At 36.3% G+C, this 16,225-nt stretch overlaps 1 protein-coding gene across 1 annotated transcript in view; it reads left to right on the top strand.

Annotated features, from left to right (window-relative positions):
* CAND1 (cullin-associated and neddylation-dissociated 1) overlaps positions 1–16,225 on the top strand; it is a 26,522-nt gene that overhangs the window by 8,630 nt on the left and 1,667 nt on the right. The window contains exons 2-13 of the mRNA XM_009327569.1: positions 3,647–3,801; positions 6,170–6,293; positions 6,720–6,976; positions 7,061–7,166; positions 7,676–7,821; positions 8,891–9,183; positions 9,877–10,018; positions 10,647–12,140; positions 12,911–13,006; positions 14,955–15,124; positions 15,219–15,383; positions 15,611–15,718. Coding sequence (XP_009325844.1) covers positions 3,647–3,801; positions 6,170–6,293; positions 6,720–6,976; positions 7,061–7,166; positions 7,676–7,821; positions 8,891–9,183; positions 9,877–10,018; positions 10,647–12,140; positions 12,911–13,006; positions 14,955–15,124; positions 15,219–15,383; positions 15,611–15,718 — 3,256 coding nt within the window. The remainder of the gene's footprint in view (positions 1–3,646; positions 3,802–6,169; positions 6,294–6,719; positions 6,977–7,060; positions 7,167–7,675; positions 7,822–8,890; positions 9,184–9,876; positions 10,019–10,646; positions 12,141–12,910; positions 13,007–14,954; positions 15,125–15,218; positions 15,384–15,610; positions 15,719–16,225) is intronic.

Raw genomic sequence — 16,225 nt, 5'->3', positions numbered from 1 at the left:
ATAGTTTTGTGCAGTTGACTTAATGCCTGTGCTTTTTTTTAATGCCTGTGAAACTTGTTCTTAATTCAGAATAATTTTCAAAATCTTATGAAATAAAACCAAAACAGTTTTTTTCCTCATTGTAATCACTAAGGTCTGAAAGGAAGTACTTTGCATCCAGATGGTTTCTTTCTAGTAATCTGGTACAATTAGAATATGATGTATTGAATTTACTAATTTTACTAGAGCTGCATACTGATATTTGCTAATCAGGGTTTAGCTCTGTACCATGATCTGGCAAACTCCCTTACGTTGTACAATCAAATGTATGAAGTTGGAAGTGCTCTTCCCACCTTTTTCCTAGTGTTGTGAGCTTGTTTTGTTTCTGTAAAGTGCTTTGAAAGGCTAGTTTTGGGGAGGGGGAAAAATATTTATCCTTGTGTATCAAACTAACTTGTGGCTAAACTGTTCTAAAAGTTTGATAATTGCTATTTGTTCAAAATCAATGAAAATATAAGTGCAAATTAATATATTAAACTTTCCAAATATTACTTTTTTTCCCCTAAGCATGGGCAAACAGTCCATCTTTGGACAGCGTACTCCCTTTGTGCATTTGACAAGGAGTTAAACTAGGCAAATACTTCTAGTTGAAAGTTGTTTTATTGTTAATTATGTTAATCTATTTTACAAATAATTTCATCATCTGCTTGTAAAACTTCTGCATACTTCTGATGTTTCAATACGGTCATGACCATGTGGTCCTAAATCATTGCATACTCAACATACTTGTAGTGAATAGTGGCATATATTTGAAAGTTTAAACTTTGCTTTCTTGAACGTAGTCTTGTATTGATAACAGATGAGTTTGTTCATTTTACCTCCAGGTTTTCAGTTTGACTTCAGCTCTCCAAAATTAGTGTTTAGTAACCCTATAGACATCATTTTAGTCTCAGTTAGCTTTGCTAGAATCAACTTTAATACTGTATACATCTGCTTTTCATTAAAGTTCAGTGTGGAAAAAACTAACGTTTCTATGGAGGCGTTACATTCTAATGTAGTCCTAATATAATCAGTTTGTGATTGGCTTTAAGGTGCTCCTTTTTCTGCATTTGTTCATACATTGATTTCCACATATTTCAGTTTTATAGTTCTGATTTATGGAGAGGTGTGTACATTGTGTACAAAGTTGAAGGGCAGATACAAAACTTGGACCCTCCCTTGTAAGCCAGAGAAACATCCGTGATTTCTGATTTGTAATGCTTGGCTCTGTTAGTTGCAGTAGGAGACATGGCCTCTTAGCTCAGCACTTGAAACCACTTTAACGCTCTCTGTCCTCACAGCACAAATCTGATGGAACCATTGCACAGGCTCGCTTTGACTTCTGTACTGCAAGTTGGACCCTGACTTTCACAAGAACAGCAACAAAACTTAAGCTTGTGAAAAATGCTTCCTAAAAATAACAACTTTGCGTGTGTCTTTCCACTCCTCAAAATCTTAACCGGATTGTTTTGATACAAAGGGCTCACTTAAAATCCTCACACTTTACTGCTCATCAAAGTTCACACTGAGAACACACATGTAAAATCTCTTGAAAACCTTCTGTGCTTTCTCACTGTGGCTGAAGTTGAATTTGATGGTGATGCGTATAACTTGAAGTGTGTTTCATAGGAGGAAAAACATTGAGATGCTGTTGAGAATTGGGCTGTAGGATTTCCTTAGTGGGACATCTGGAGCAGCTGCAAAACAGCTACGGGATGGTCTGTGCACAAGGCTAAGTCGGAATGCTATTCATTATCCTTTTGATTCAGATGGAAGAGAAAATAAATAGTAGTTTTCTGGAGATACATCTGTGTTTCTGTTAATTCTGCTGGTGGGCTACGCTTCCAGTTCACGATTCCCACATTTTCTGTAGATGGTCCTGGCTACTGCTGTCTCCATTCTTGCCTCAAGCCATTGCTTTTTCTCCTATGTGACTGTTGCACACAGCTCCTTGTCCTCCTGCCCTTGCTTCTGTTGGGGTCAGTGCAGAACCTAAGCTTGGTAGAACTTTAGAACTTTAGCATCGTGTCACATCTTGCCTCTAGTGTTGATGTCTCATTAGTAAGCATACTTTCTTGATTGGATAGTAATATTATCCTCCCAAGTAACAAGCGATAGGACGAGAGGAAATGGCCTCAAGTGGTGCCAGGGGAGGCTTAGATTGGACATGAGGAAAAATTTCTTTACTGAAAGAGTGGTTAAACATTGGAACAGGCTGCCCAGGGAAGTGGTTGAGTCACCATCCCTGGAGGTATTTAAAAGACGTGTAGATGAGGTGCTTAGGGACATGGTTTAGTGGGCATGGTGGTGTTGGGTTGACGGTTCGACTCGATGATCTTAGAGGTCTCTTCCAATCTTAATGATTCTATGATTCTACGATTATGGATGTCACCACAGAGAATTAGAGAGACTAGCTGGCAAGATCAACATACAGAGAACAGAAGTTTACAAAACAAGGGAGCTATGGCTTTCAGAGTGATTACTGTATGCGTATTGACTGTACTGTTTTTTGATGGAATATGGTAGGAATGCCTATAGCACAGCTTGTAACACACTTTTTTCCAGATTTTGATGTGTTCGTTGTTAATGTAGTATGTTTGAGGGAGTTGAATTAGATTAAAGTATTTGGTAACTTGAAGTCTTTCAAAATTAATTTCACATTTCTGAGATGCTTTGTCTGAAGGCAGATGTTTTAAAAACAGGAAGAAACTAGATAAGCAAATTTGGAGTGAGAAGTGGGAGGGGTAGTAGGAGAAAGAGTAAGTTCTTAGGGTTCTTATGCAGGTTTTTCACAGGTGAATGGAAGAAAATAGAGTCAATAGAAGGCTCTGTTTTTGCATAACTTCCCTTTTGGAACAGAACATTAACAATGGAGAGATGCTGAAAGTTGGTGGTAGGGCTACGAAGATGGTGAAGGATGCTATATTTCTTAGCAATGAACTAGACTTTACTAGGACATCTGCAGTTTTAGTATTTTGAACAAATGGGAGCATTTGACAAAGCAATACCAGATTGTTACGATCCTCAAAACTAAAAACTCACAATTCAGAGGAAAGAGAGGAAATGTTACTGTGAGCTGTGTGTATAGTGCTTGGATTCTGTGTGAAGGAGGGCATGCCATGTCATTGTTTTTTATTTTACCATTTGCATTCTCTTAAGGAAGGCACTCTAAGATATAGAATGAGTCTAAGTGTGTATCAGATTGAACCCAAGCATTGTGTAGAATAAAGATGCAGTAATTAAGAAGGTTGCTTACTTGTTTGTGAGCTAAGCAGGCAGTGATGGTTAAGCGCATAAGCTGATGGCTCTGACTAGGTAACTTTTGTTAAAAATCTTGGTGTTAAGTGAGAAGTAAGAGGGACTCTGGTTTTGAGACTGAAGCAGAACAGTCATGCAAAAACTGTTTCCACCACTAGATGAAAAACATGTACTAAACCAGTATTTTGTTACTAGATTTACGGAGACAGGTTATCAACCCAGCCAGCTGAAGGTTTTCAAATTTTAAAATTCTGCTTTATATTGCTACCAAAACCAACCTTAAGTTTGTGACTTGAATGCAAAATACTGAAATAAAATGAGGGGGTTTATTTAAGGTTGCAGATTTAATACTTTTCTTCTCTTTATACAGCCTTGGCCCTTTGGTGAGTAAAGTGAAGGAGTATCAAGTGGAAACTATTGTAGATACCCTTTGTACAAACATGCTTTCAGATAAAGAACAGTTACGTGACATTTCAAGCATTGGCCTTAAAACTGTGATTGGAGAACTTCCCCCCGCTTCCAGTGGTAAGGCATTTTGTACTCAAGACGATCTAGTTTTATCGTTTCATTACTAATTAAAAAAATGCAAAAGCTGGGTTCTTTAGTGAGGAGGATTCAGTTCATTTAACATTGGAACTAATTTCTGTCAGAGGAAAAATGTATGGCACAAATATCCTTTTGGTTTCTTCTTCTCTGACTGTAGTTCCAGATTTTACTAGTTTAAAAACTTTTTTTTACTGAAGAACTGCATTAATGTGAAAAACAAACTGTACAGTATATGAACTTCGGTATAACAAATTGAGTATAAAAGCTCCTATTTTAATAATTGTCTGGTAGAACATTTCTAGGCTGTAGTAGTAGCTAAATGTCATCTTGCTTTTTGATTGATAGTATACTTTCAAATTGATTATAACTTGGGTATTTTTCTTTAATGACCTGATTTCTTGTCTCAGTTTCTGGTAAGTCTTTTGGAAAGTACCTTGTGTTTCTAACAGTTGCCTGTTAAATTACTGAAATGCTTACCTGCAGTTTTAAATGAAGGCAGTCTTTCCTCCAAAAGACATAGTCATGATGAACAGCTCATCAGTTAATGGCATTCTTTTTTTATTCAAATGCTTTTCAGATATCGTAGTATAGGATATGAATGAGAATAGAGAAGTGATTAAAAAGGCTTTAGAAATGCAGTTTTTAGAGACTGGGGTTTCTTCAATTAAAAAAAAAAAAGCTCTGATTTTAACATCCTTTACTGAAAGTCCACATGTAAGCCTTGCTTTTATCAAGCAGTAGTGAGATGCCTAAACTTTAAATAAATAACTGATTTTAAGTAAATCAGTTTAAGCTTTTATTCTTTCCTTTTGTTTTGTGTAGGCAAACAAGATTTTGGGGTGGAGGTAAAGCTCAAATAAAAATGTAGCAAAATCTTTCAATATAATTAGTATTCCTAATACAAAAGTAACCTAGGTGTTATTTCTTGCTCTCAACTCAAACACAGATTGTTGGGTTTTTTTCTTAGCTTCTGTGGTAACACATTTGACTGTCCAATTGTTACATTTAGTTTTAGTCATATAGTTAAGAATAAGCCAGAAATATATATAAACTAGATTTAATATAGGTTGGAATGGTATTAATTTCACATAGAAATTCCAAAGCGTGATTAAAAAAATCTTAATGCAAATGAAGATGAGTACTAGCCATTGAGTAGCTGTTACTATGACATGAGTTTCTGCTCATAATTACTCCGAACAAGGTTAGATAGTTGGAGGAAGGGGGAACTTGTGGAGTTGTGATAAAGAAATTTTTACTTCAATTTTAAAATACTTCGGGTATACATTTTTTCCCCCTTTCTCAAATGTTTCAGCAGTATTTCAGGTACTTATTATTTAAGTAGCTGCTTGTGCAATTTTATTTTGCTTTTTTGTTATTGTCCTGGTTTCAGCAGGGATAGAGTTAATTTCCTTCCTAGTAGCTGGTACAGCGCTGTGTTTTGGATTTAGGATGAGAACAAAGTTGATAAGGCACCTATGTTTTAGTTGTTGCTACGTAGTGCTTACACTAGCCAAGGACTTTTTAGTTTTCCATGCTCTACCGACTGAGAAGGCTGGAGGGGCACAAGAAGCTGGGAGGGGGCACAGCCAAACTGGCCAGAGAAACATTCCATACCATGTGACGTCATGCTCAGTACATAAACTGGGGGAAGCTGGCCGGGGGGGCCGCTGCTCGGGGACTGGCTGGGCATCGGTCGGTGGGTGGTGAGCAATTGTACACAAAGCATCACTTGCTTTGTGTATTATTATTATTATTATCATCATCATATTATTATTATCATTTTACTTCAATTATTAAACTGTTTTTATCTCAACCCATGAGTTTTTCTCACTTGTGCTTTTCCAATTCTCTCCCCCATCCCACTGGGTGGGGGGGAGTGAGCGAGCGGCTGCGTGGTGCTTAATTGCCGACTGAGGTTAAACCACGACAGTTACACAGCTGTTCTCTAGAGGTGGCTCTATCTACTTCTATGCTTCCCTTTACCTTTTAGTTTATTCCTTTATTTTTACCTATAGTCCTTTCATTTACTGCTCTAGACTTGTCTTGGCCTTCACTTTCCATTGCTGCCCTGCCAAAAGCAATGTCCTTTCTGTTTATACCTTATGGGACAATTAAGAAGCTCTCCTTCTCAGTATGTTTCTACATAGATAGTCTTTCAGCTCTAATGCAGAGCTTATGTTACATTAACAAACAAACTGGCTGTTCAAGCTTGTTTTGTTGGGCGGGAAAAGCTTCTTTATGTTGAGATCAGGTTGCTTTCCGTAGTCGCAAACATGATCTCTGGTGTTAAAAACTGTTTTTTTTTTTTTTTAATTACGAAAATGCTGAGGTTTTGTTGTACTTTCAGGGTCTGCATTAGCAGCTAATGTTTGCAAAAAGATCACAGGGCGTCTCACTAGTGCTATAGCCAAGCAGGAGGATGTGTCTGTTCAACTGGAGGCACTGGATATCATGGCTGATATGCTGAGCAGGTAAACATCCCTCTTCCAAAGTGCTGGTGAATGCTGATAAATACTCCTTAAAGCTTGAACTTTGATCTTCCAAATACTAAATTTAAATTACTTTAAGTTATATGAAATAATATGGTAAGGTATTAAGTATAGGTGAAACTTCATTTAGGAAAAAAAACCAGTGAATGTATTGAAGAGAAGTTGATTGATAGATCAATTACTTTATTATTTAATCTTTTGAGAACTATAGTTTTAAGCTTATTTCTAATGTTTATTGCTTTGAGGGTATATTTTAAACTTTTTTTTTGAAGTTCCAAAAGCTTAAATTTTAAGACTTAATTGGAATCTTTGTGATGTTTTGGGACTATTTAAAGGAATTGTTGTACAGTATATGAACAAAGTTATCTAGATTCAATTGGTTTGAGTTTGTGTTTTGTCTGTTTTAAGGCAAGGAGGACTGCTTGTTAACTTCCATCCTTCAATTCTGACCTGTCTGCTCCCCCAGCTGACTAGCCCCAGACTTGCTGTGAGGAAAAGAACCATCATTGCTCTTGGTCACCTGGTTATGAGTTGTGGCAATATGGTTTTTGTTGACCTCATTGAACATCTGTTGACAGAGCTGTCTAAAAATGATTCCATGTCAACAACTAGGACCTATATACAGTGTATTGCTGCTATCAGTAGGCAAGCAGGTCATAGAATAGGTAAGAAAAATATATAAATTATCTGTAACTTTAAAAGTTTTTAGATGAGAGTAATTACTTTGCTAATTTTTTTTCTCTTACCAGGTGAATATCTTGAGAAAATAATTCCTTTGGTTGTCAAGTTTTGTAATGTAGATGATGATGAACTACGAGAGTATTGCATTCAAGCCTTTGAATCCTTTGTTAGGAGGTAGGTTATTCTCGGGTACCTATTTCAGGCTTTCTTAAGATCCAATAGTGTACCATTTGGTTGTAAGCTGTCAAGAGGCAGTCTCCTTGGTACAAAATATTTTTGCAAGCTTTGAGCTGGAACTGTTCCTATAGCTCTGTCTTGTAACTTAACTGTTAAGCAGTGTGTTATGTCTGTACTTCAGAAACTTTTTGCTGTGCCATTGCTACTTATGCAAGCAGGACGGGGGAAGTATTCTAATAATATCTGTTGTCCAATAGTGGTGGCAAAAAATTGATATCCAAAGGCGTATCTTGGTCCTCCACAACCTTCCAGTCTAGCAGATCCAGTTACATAGTAGCATTGCCCTTTCTGACCTTCTTTTCTGAATTTCTGTAATTCAGATGGGTGCACTGATGGTACTTGGTTTGGCTAATGTCTCCAAAGTACGGTATGTGGCATGAAGTCTTTTGGAAATATTTTAATTCTTCAAAGTAATTTGCCATTGATTGTATTTTTGTATTACACAGGTGTCCTAAAGAAGTTTATCCTCATGTATCTACTATTATAAACATTTGTCTTAAATATCTTACCTATGATCCTAATTACAATTATGATGATGAAGATGAAGATGAAAATGCTATGGATGCTGATGGTGGTGATGATGATGACCAAGGTATATTCTCTTTTTGGTTTGGGGGAGAGGAAGAGCTTGTGAACCTGCATTCGTCTGAGAAAATTGATGTGGGTGGTATTGCTACTAAGTACCAGTATTTGAATGACTTGTATACTTTTGCGTTCAATTTTTCTACTGTTTTTAAACATACCTTATGAACTCAATTATTGGAATAAAAGTATAGGATGTTGTTGCTGGAGATAAATAATTGCAAGGGTGAACATAAAGTACAAGACAAATATTTTAAAATACTTGAAATGTGGGAAAAGGCAGAAGCATGTAGGATGATATAACTAAAGTGAGACGAACATCAGTTAATGAACTGAAAATGCATATTCAGCATGGGAAAGGCTTCTCACTACTTTTCCACTAGAATATATTGTTACCTAATGCATAAAATCAGAATAGATTGAAAATTGCGAAATAGTATTTTTCTGTAGGATAAAAAATGTTTTAGGCTGAAAGGCATAACATATTGTTAATATGGTGGCAATACCTTGCCATATGTAAGGTTTTGCTTTATGAAAACTTGGACACGCAAGTAATCTTAACCCAGAGCATAACATTCTCATTACTTTTAAGAATGAATGAGCAGTGTAATTGTTGCTTTAGCACTTAAAAAGTCAATTTCTATTGCTTATTGTAAATTTTTGTTGTCATTTTTGGGGGCAGAGTATAGTTTGATTTATTCCTAGAAAGAAACAAACAGAATAATATGTTGAATCTTGATCAACTAGTCATTGTTGTTGCATTGTTGCTTATGTCACAAATAAAAAGGAATATGGTTTAAATCAGTAGTCAGGCTGTAAATGTGATGGGAACTGCCTTGTCCTGTTTGCGGTTTAAACTAATACATGTGTAAGACTAGCATGAAAAAATTGGCAGAGAAAATAATTAGCCTTACAATTTAGGCAATTTAGAAGGCTTTTTATGTATGGTTTTTAACATACTTCTGAACCTATTTCTTTGTGCCTTACACAAAGAACTCAAGTGTGTTCTTATTAATTGTTTAAAATAAAACTTGATGTTTTGTCTAGACTTGAACATATGCATAATTTATTTTTTCAAGGGAGTGATGATGAATATAGTGATGATGATGACATGAGCTGGAAAGTGAGGCGTGCAGCAGCTAAATGTCTGGATGCTGTGGTTAGCACACGACATGAAATGCTTCCAGAATTCTACAAAACTGTATCTCCTGCTTTAATAGCCAGATTCAAAGAACGTGAAGAGAATGTTAAAGCAGATGTTTTCCATGCATATCTTTCTCTTTTAAAACAAACTCGACCTGTGCAAAGTTGGCTTTGTGATCCTGATGCAATGGAACAAGGAGAGACACCTTTGACAATGCTTCAAAGCCAGGTTATTTGTCAAGATTTTTGTTACCTTTGGGAAGACACTCTGAAGTTGTGCCCTGTTCATAAGGATAGTTCTTGAAATATGCCACATCATACTTTCTTCGTACACAGATTTACAGTTTATTACTGTAGTACTAACATAGAGAGCAAGCCAGGTAAACTAGCCCGGAAGAGTGCAGCAGTCTTGGAAACTGCAATTACTAACTCATGCAAATGTGCTTATCTGACTTCAGTTGTTCACTGTCACCTGTAAAAGTTGCGTGTCCTATGAGTTTAGCCAAATTACCAAAGCAAAATAGTTATTTTGTGCATTCTGTAATGCAGATGTAAGCTCTAATGATCAAGATAAAACTTGATTTGCTACAACGTATTTTATTTGCAGAATAAAAAGGATAGTGCTGAAAAACTTTTTCGAAGTGAATTATTTGGGTGACTTTTCAATTGTTGCTCTCTACAGTTTTATTAATGCAAATCTAGTTTTGCTTTGTTTCATCTCACCTTTTAAAGTTAAATTATTATTCTTTTGGATAGCAGTTCTTTTGAATCTTCATTTCCCAGTGTTTATAACTTCTCTAGTTCTGTAGAGAAATCAGAAATAGAGGTGTAGGACACACATCTTTCTTTATATCCCCCCAGTGATCAAAGATGAAAGAAATGTCAGGTATTGAATCAATTAACAGATGTGTGATGATTACAGGTCCCCAACATAGTTAAAGCCTTGCACAAACAGATGAAGGAGAAGAGTGTGAAGACTCGTCAGTGTTGCTTTAACATGCTGACTGAGCTAGTAAATGTATTACCTGGAGCCCTAACACAACATGTTCCTGTACTTGTACCAGGTATGAGAAACATATTATTAACTTAAAGATTTATTAGCAAATTGGATGTGGAGTTTCAAAATCTGTCTTGACTGTGCTTTTTGCAAAAGCTTTGAAGTGTTGCTTCTATTTAAAGAAATTGGCAAAATAATCAGCTACTGCGTGGATCCATATAAATGTTTTAGTGACATATTTCCATTAATCTTGAAAACAAGGGTTGGTTCTAAGATTGAGATTTTTTTTTCTTTTTCTTCTGTATCTTAAAAAAGTTAATTTGCTTAATTGCAAGATCAAATTGCCTCTTTTTCATTCTCAACAGAGCAAAATATTGTCCGTATTTTAGCTTTTGGGACCTAAAATGTTGAATTTTGAAGTAACAAGGAAAAGTAAGTTTGGAAAAGTTAAAGGTTTAAAATCCCATTATAATTAAGAAGATACATCACAAACCATCAAATGGCCAATGTCCCCTGCGTAGAGGAAGCTTGAAAACTAATTGATTGAATAAAATGGTGAAAGGGGCTTGGAAGTATTCAAGAAAGGCTGGGAGCAGGAAAACATAAATTGAGTATAGCTGCCTTCAGAAATTGTGACATGTTCCAACAGACTATAAATACCTAATCTAAAAATACATTTTTCTTTTTTCTTCCAGGAATAATTTTTTCACTGAATGACAAATCAAGTTCTTCTAATCTGAAGATAGATGCTTTGTCCTGTTTGTATGTGATCCTCTGCAATCATTCTCCCCAAGTCTTTCATCCTCATGTTCAAGCATTGGTACCTCCAGTTGTAGCTTGTGTTGGAGACCCGTTTTACAAGATAACATCAGAGGCGCTTTTGGTTACCCAACAACTTGTAAAAGTCATTCGTCCTTTAGACCAGCCTTCTTCCTTTGATGCTACTCCTTACATCAAAGATTTGTTTACTTGTACAATCAAGAGATTAAAGGCTGCTGACATTGATCAGGAGGTGAAAGAAAGGGCAATATCTTGCATGGGTCAAATAATTTGTAGCCTTGGTGACAGCCTAGGCACAGACCTGCCTAGTACACTTCAGATCTTCTTAGAGAGACTGAAGAATGAGATCACTCGGTTAACTACAGTGAAGGCCATGACATTGATTGCTGGTTCTCCTTTGAAGATAGATTTGAGACCAATCCTTGGGGAAGGAGTTCCTATTCTTGCTTCTTTTTTGAGAAAGAACCAGCGAGCTTTGAAACTGGGCACTCTTTCTGCTCTAGATATTTTAATTAAGAATTACAGTGACAGCTTGACAGCTGCCATGATTGATGCTGTCCTGGATGAGCTTCCACCTCTGATTAGTGAAAGTGATATGCATGTATCACAGATGGCCATCAGTTTTCTGACAACGCTGGCTAAAGTATATCCTTCCTCCCTGTCAAAGATTAGTGGGTCCATTCTCAACGAACTTATTGGGCTGGTGAGATCGCCTCTACTTCAGGGTGGAGCACTTAGTGCCATGCTAGAATTTTTCCAAGCTTTGGTTGTGACTGGTACAAATAATTTAGGCTATATGGATTTACTGCGCATGTTAACGGGTCCAGTGTACTCACAGAGCACAGCACTTACTCACAAGCAGTCTTACTATTCCATTGCCAAATGTGTTGCTGCCCTTACTCGAGCCTGCCCTAAGGAAGGACCAGCTGTTGTAGGTCAGTTCATTCAAGATGTCAAGAACTCCAGGTCCACGGATTCCATTCGGCTTTTGGCTTTGCTTTCTCTTGGGGAAGTTGGGCATCACATTGACTTAAGTGGACAAATTGAGCTGAAGTCTGTAATACTAGAAGCATTCTCTTCTCCTAGTGAAGAAGTCAAATCGGCAGCATCTTACGCATTAGGCAGTATTAGTGTTGGCAATCTTCCTGAGTATCTGCCATTTGTCTTACAAGAAATAACCAGTCAGCCTAAGAGGCAGTATCTTCTTCTTCATTCCTTGAAAGAAATAATTAGCTCTGCATCAGTGATTGGTCTCAAACCATATGTTGAGAACATCTGGGCCTTACTCCTGAAACACTGCGAATGTGCAGAAGAGGGTACAAGGAATGTTGTTGCTGAATGCTTGGGCAAGCTTACGTTAATAGACCCAGAGACTTTGCTTCCACGACTCAAGGGATACTTGGCATCAGGTGAGTAGTAGTAACTCATGTACATATTGTAGCACGTGGCCTTATGCTATCTATTAATAAATTGATCTAGTTTTGCAAATTATTTGCTTAAATTTTGTGATACTCTTGAAGTTTTGCTTTCCTCCCGCCTCAACAATGTGAAGCTTAGATGGTTCTATTTTTACTAGAAGTTACAGGAATTGATTTTATGGTCTGCTTTCAGACTGTGGTATTTCAGTTAATGATGTTACGTTTAACTAAGAGTTATAAACTTAAAGTGGAAGGAGCATGGGCGACAAAGGGACAGCACTACCTGACAAACCAGTTGCAACATGTTGACATTTTGGTGTAAATTACCATATTCCTAACTTTCAGATAAGAATTCTGAAATTTTTAAGAATTAGAAACGATCATTGTGCATAATTCATTAATCAGTTTCATATCAAGAACATTGACATGTTTTCTTCATGTGATTCTGCTTTAAAGAAGCCTACAAACCACTCTCCTATGTGGTGAATTAAAAAAATCTGTCCTAATAGGCTCATTACTTGAATTTTCTGTAGCAGATAAAGTTAAATGTTTATTACAAATGTTATGGTCTCTTTTCCCCTGTTTAAAATGGAACACAGGAACATCTATGGAGAAAACATTGCATTGCTAGTAATAAGTAACATTTCTTCTTCAGTGTTCCTAAGAATATTAAAGTTTGACAAGAATGGAATTGAACATGATTTATATTCTGTAATTGTACTGTTTTAATGGTACATATTTACCCTTTTGTTTCATATTAGGGTCCTCATATGCTCGAAGTTCGGTGGTTACTGCTGTGAAGTTCACTATTTCTGATCATCCACAACCCATAGACCCACTCTTGAAAAACTGCATAGGTAAGTTCTTTACTTTAGTGACAGCTTCTACATTTTGAAGCAATAGAATTGCACTTAAAAATTGTTTGTTCTGTTTTCAGAAAAAAATATTTTGCAGATACCAGAATTAGCTGGTACTGGTAACTGTTGGAACGGTTATAAAATGTTTCCATACTAGCCAACTATTTCTATTATTTCTAGCTTGTTTGTATTCTGAGCAGTAAAAGCCGTGTGATAAAAATGGTATGTATTGAAGCTGTGATGGGCAAAGAATACAAGGAGCTAGGGCTTTTAGGAAGACAGTACCCAAAAGCTGGTTTCCTTTCCCATGTTATTGCCAAATTATATCAGTTTGATGTAGTAAGGTACTGTCTTTACCCAGAAGGGTGGTCTTGGAAATACTTGACATTCAGTCATTTAAAATATGTATGCACATGTGAATTCTGAGTATTACCAGGCGGCAAATTGTAAATTTAGAATCATAGAATCATTAAGGTTGGAAGAGACCTCCAAGATCATCGAGTCCAACCGTCAACCCAACACCACCATGCCCGCTAAACCGTGTCCCTAAGTGCCGCATCTACACGTCTTTTAAATACTTCCAGGGATGGTGGCTCAACCACTTCCCTGGGCAGCCTGTTCCAATGTTTAACCACTCAATTTAGGTCCTTAGGATTCTATAATGCTTTGTGATCTGAAAGTTATTGGAAGCGTATATATTTTTACAGGGATAAGGTAATCAGAGCTTTCAGTATAATACCAGTATGATGAAGAGCTTTGCAATGCTGTGGTTTTTTGATCTTTTTTCATTTGCATGACAAAGTATTGTAGATTTTTTTAATATGCTATGGTGAATGTTTTCTAGTGGCTTGATTACAGGTTTAAAGATGTATAAAAATTGTGTATACTGCTAAAACTGATGGGGGGAAAAAAGATTAATCTTTGAAAACATACAGTTTTGTAGAGAGCAAGGTTTTTATTTATGGGGAAGCGGTGTCAGTTCCTATGTGTTATTTTCATCACTAAGCTTAAAATTTTTTCATAATATGTTAAAGAATTGACTATGCTTGTGGGTTTTTCCCCCTGCTGTCCCTCCCACTGAAGTTGCCTTGCCACTTTGGTTTCTGGAAATACTTATTGATTATCCAGTCAAAAACTATTGGTATCTAGTACTTAAAAATCTCAGTCATCTTGAGTTTTGTTACTGTGGTGGTTTTTTTTTCTTTTCTGTGTAGAAGTCACTTTGATGTTTACATCCTTTTATTTTTCTCCTTTTAAAAATTTCACTCCTCTTGGAAGTTGCTAGTAAAACTTCACAAACATTGGGGGGAAAAATATGATCTGTTCCTGTAGGCATTTATTTTAACGAGGCTGTGTTATAGAACTATAGACACTCTAAATCGAAGATTCCCAGAGGGCGTGGCGGGATGGGATAGGAGAGGTGTTGCTACATTAATATATACTGAGTGGGCTTAACTTCTGGTAATTTAGGAATTCTCAATATATGCCAATTCAGGGGTTAAAAAACAATATATTGATAGTTTCCTTAAGAGCTACTCTCTAATTCTTGAACTGCAGAATTTAAATTGGTTTTCTAATGATATTCTGAGAGACTTTAATGGAGAAAAGGAAAGATTGTGTTAAATATAACTTTCATTAACTTACACGCTATACCTCTAAAAGAAGTTGTAATATCATTGTGATAGCCATTTATTTTGGTGGTGTGTTTTTACTTCTGTTTCATTATCTGAAATGCTATATATCTCAGTTATATAATACTTTTGATATGATTATAATTAGATTTATTTGTGTAGTCATGCTAAAACAGCAGGTATTGGTCTGTGTTACATTGAAATAAGTCCTGCGCTAAATATGTCCTTTTGAAAGGTTAAAACTAAGCAAAGATATTTTTAAAGTAGCAAATGAAAAAGGTGCTTATAGGTTGACTTATTTCTGTACCCGATTGCAGGTGATTTTCTGAAAACATTGGAGGACCCGGATCTCAATGTCAGGAGGGTAGCCCTAGTGACATTTAACTCAGCTGCACACAATAAACCATCCTTAATAAGGGACCTCTTAGATACTGTGCTTCCTCATCTTTACAATGAAACAAAAGTCAGAAAGGAATTAATCAGAGAGGTACGTTAACTAAGAAAAACAGTGCTAAATGTAAGTAGATTCTTTGTTTTTCTAAATATATTACTTCTTAACTTTGTTTTTTATTTGCTGACAGGTGGAAATGGGACCATTTAAGCATACAGTTGATGATGGGTTGGACATAAGGAAAGCAGCTTTTGAGTGCATGTATACTCTTTTGGATAGCTGTTTGGATAGACTAGATATATTTGAATTCTTAAACCATGTTGAAGATGGCCTGAAGGATCACTATGATATTAAGGTTAGCTGTCATTTTTCTCTGGGTAAGCAGTGACTTAGTCAAAATATTTTAAATAGTGAATAGACTGAAATGGTAAAAATACTACTTTGTATGCTTAAGTACTTCGCTATATTTGCCATTTTCATTAAAGTGTTGCTGTTAAAAAGGTTACACAGCATTGTAGGAAATCTCTCTCCATATATGTGCGGAGCATAACTGATTGTTGAATTGGTTTTCTCTCAACCTAGATGCTAACCTTTTTAATGTTGGTGAGATTGTCTACCCTTTGTCCAAGCGCAGTGCTGCAGAGGTTGGATAGGCTTGTTGAACCTTTGCGTGCTACATGTACAACTAAGGTATTGTTTTAAATCTAAAACTTATTTAAGTTAATTATTTTGTGTTGTCTTATAGAAGTATAAATTAACTCATGTATGAAGAATACTTCCGAGAATCTAGGTGTATTGCTGCAGCATTTCCTGAGTGATAGTTCATAAGCTGCAATAGGGCAGTATAAATATGTGGGCCCTTATATAGGCATTAAATTTCTTTAAATTACAAATGGAAGAGTAGACTTGTTAGCTTCTTTTTAAAAATCCTCTGTTTCTTTGATGCCATTTCTTTTGTTCCTTAAAAATCCAGCTGTCACTTGGGCAACTTGTAAGTCTCATTTCATTATAAATAGTGAAACTGAAATGCTGAGAGTTTTTCTGGCTTCTGATGATTATGTTGTTGCAGACAAGCATTTGGGTGACGAAGGATGGAGGCAGTGTAAAGCGGTCCTATTTTTGTTGGGTTTTTTGTTTGGTTTTGTTTTTCCCTTCTTCATTTATATTACAGGATTCTTGAGTCTTGGCACAGTTAGT

Source organism: Pygoscelis adeliae, unplaced genomic scaffold (genome assembly GCF_000699105.1).
Source record: "Pygoscelis adeliae isolate BGI_AS28 unplaced genomic scaffold, ASM69910v1 Scaffold113, whole genome shotgun sequence".
Lineage (NCBI taxonomy): Eukaryota > Metazoa > Chordata > Aves > Sphenisciformes > Spheniscidae > Pygoscelis > Pygoscelis adeliae.
This window is presented reverse-complemented; position numbering and strand designations above follow the sequence as displayed.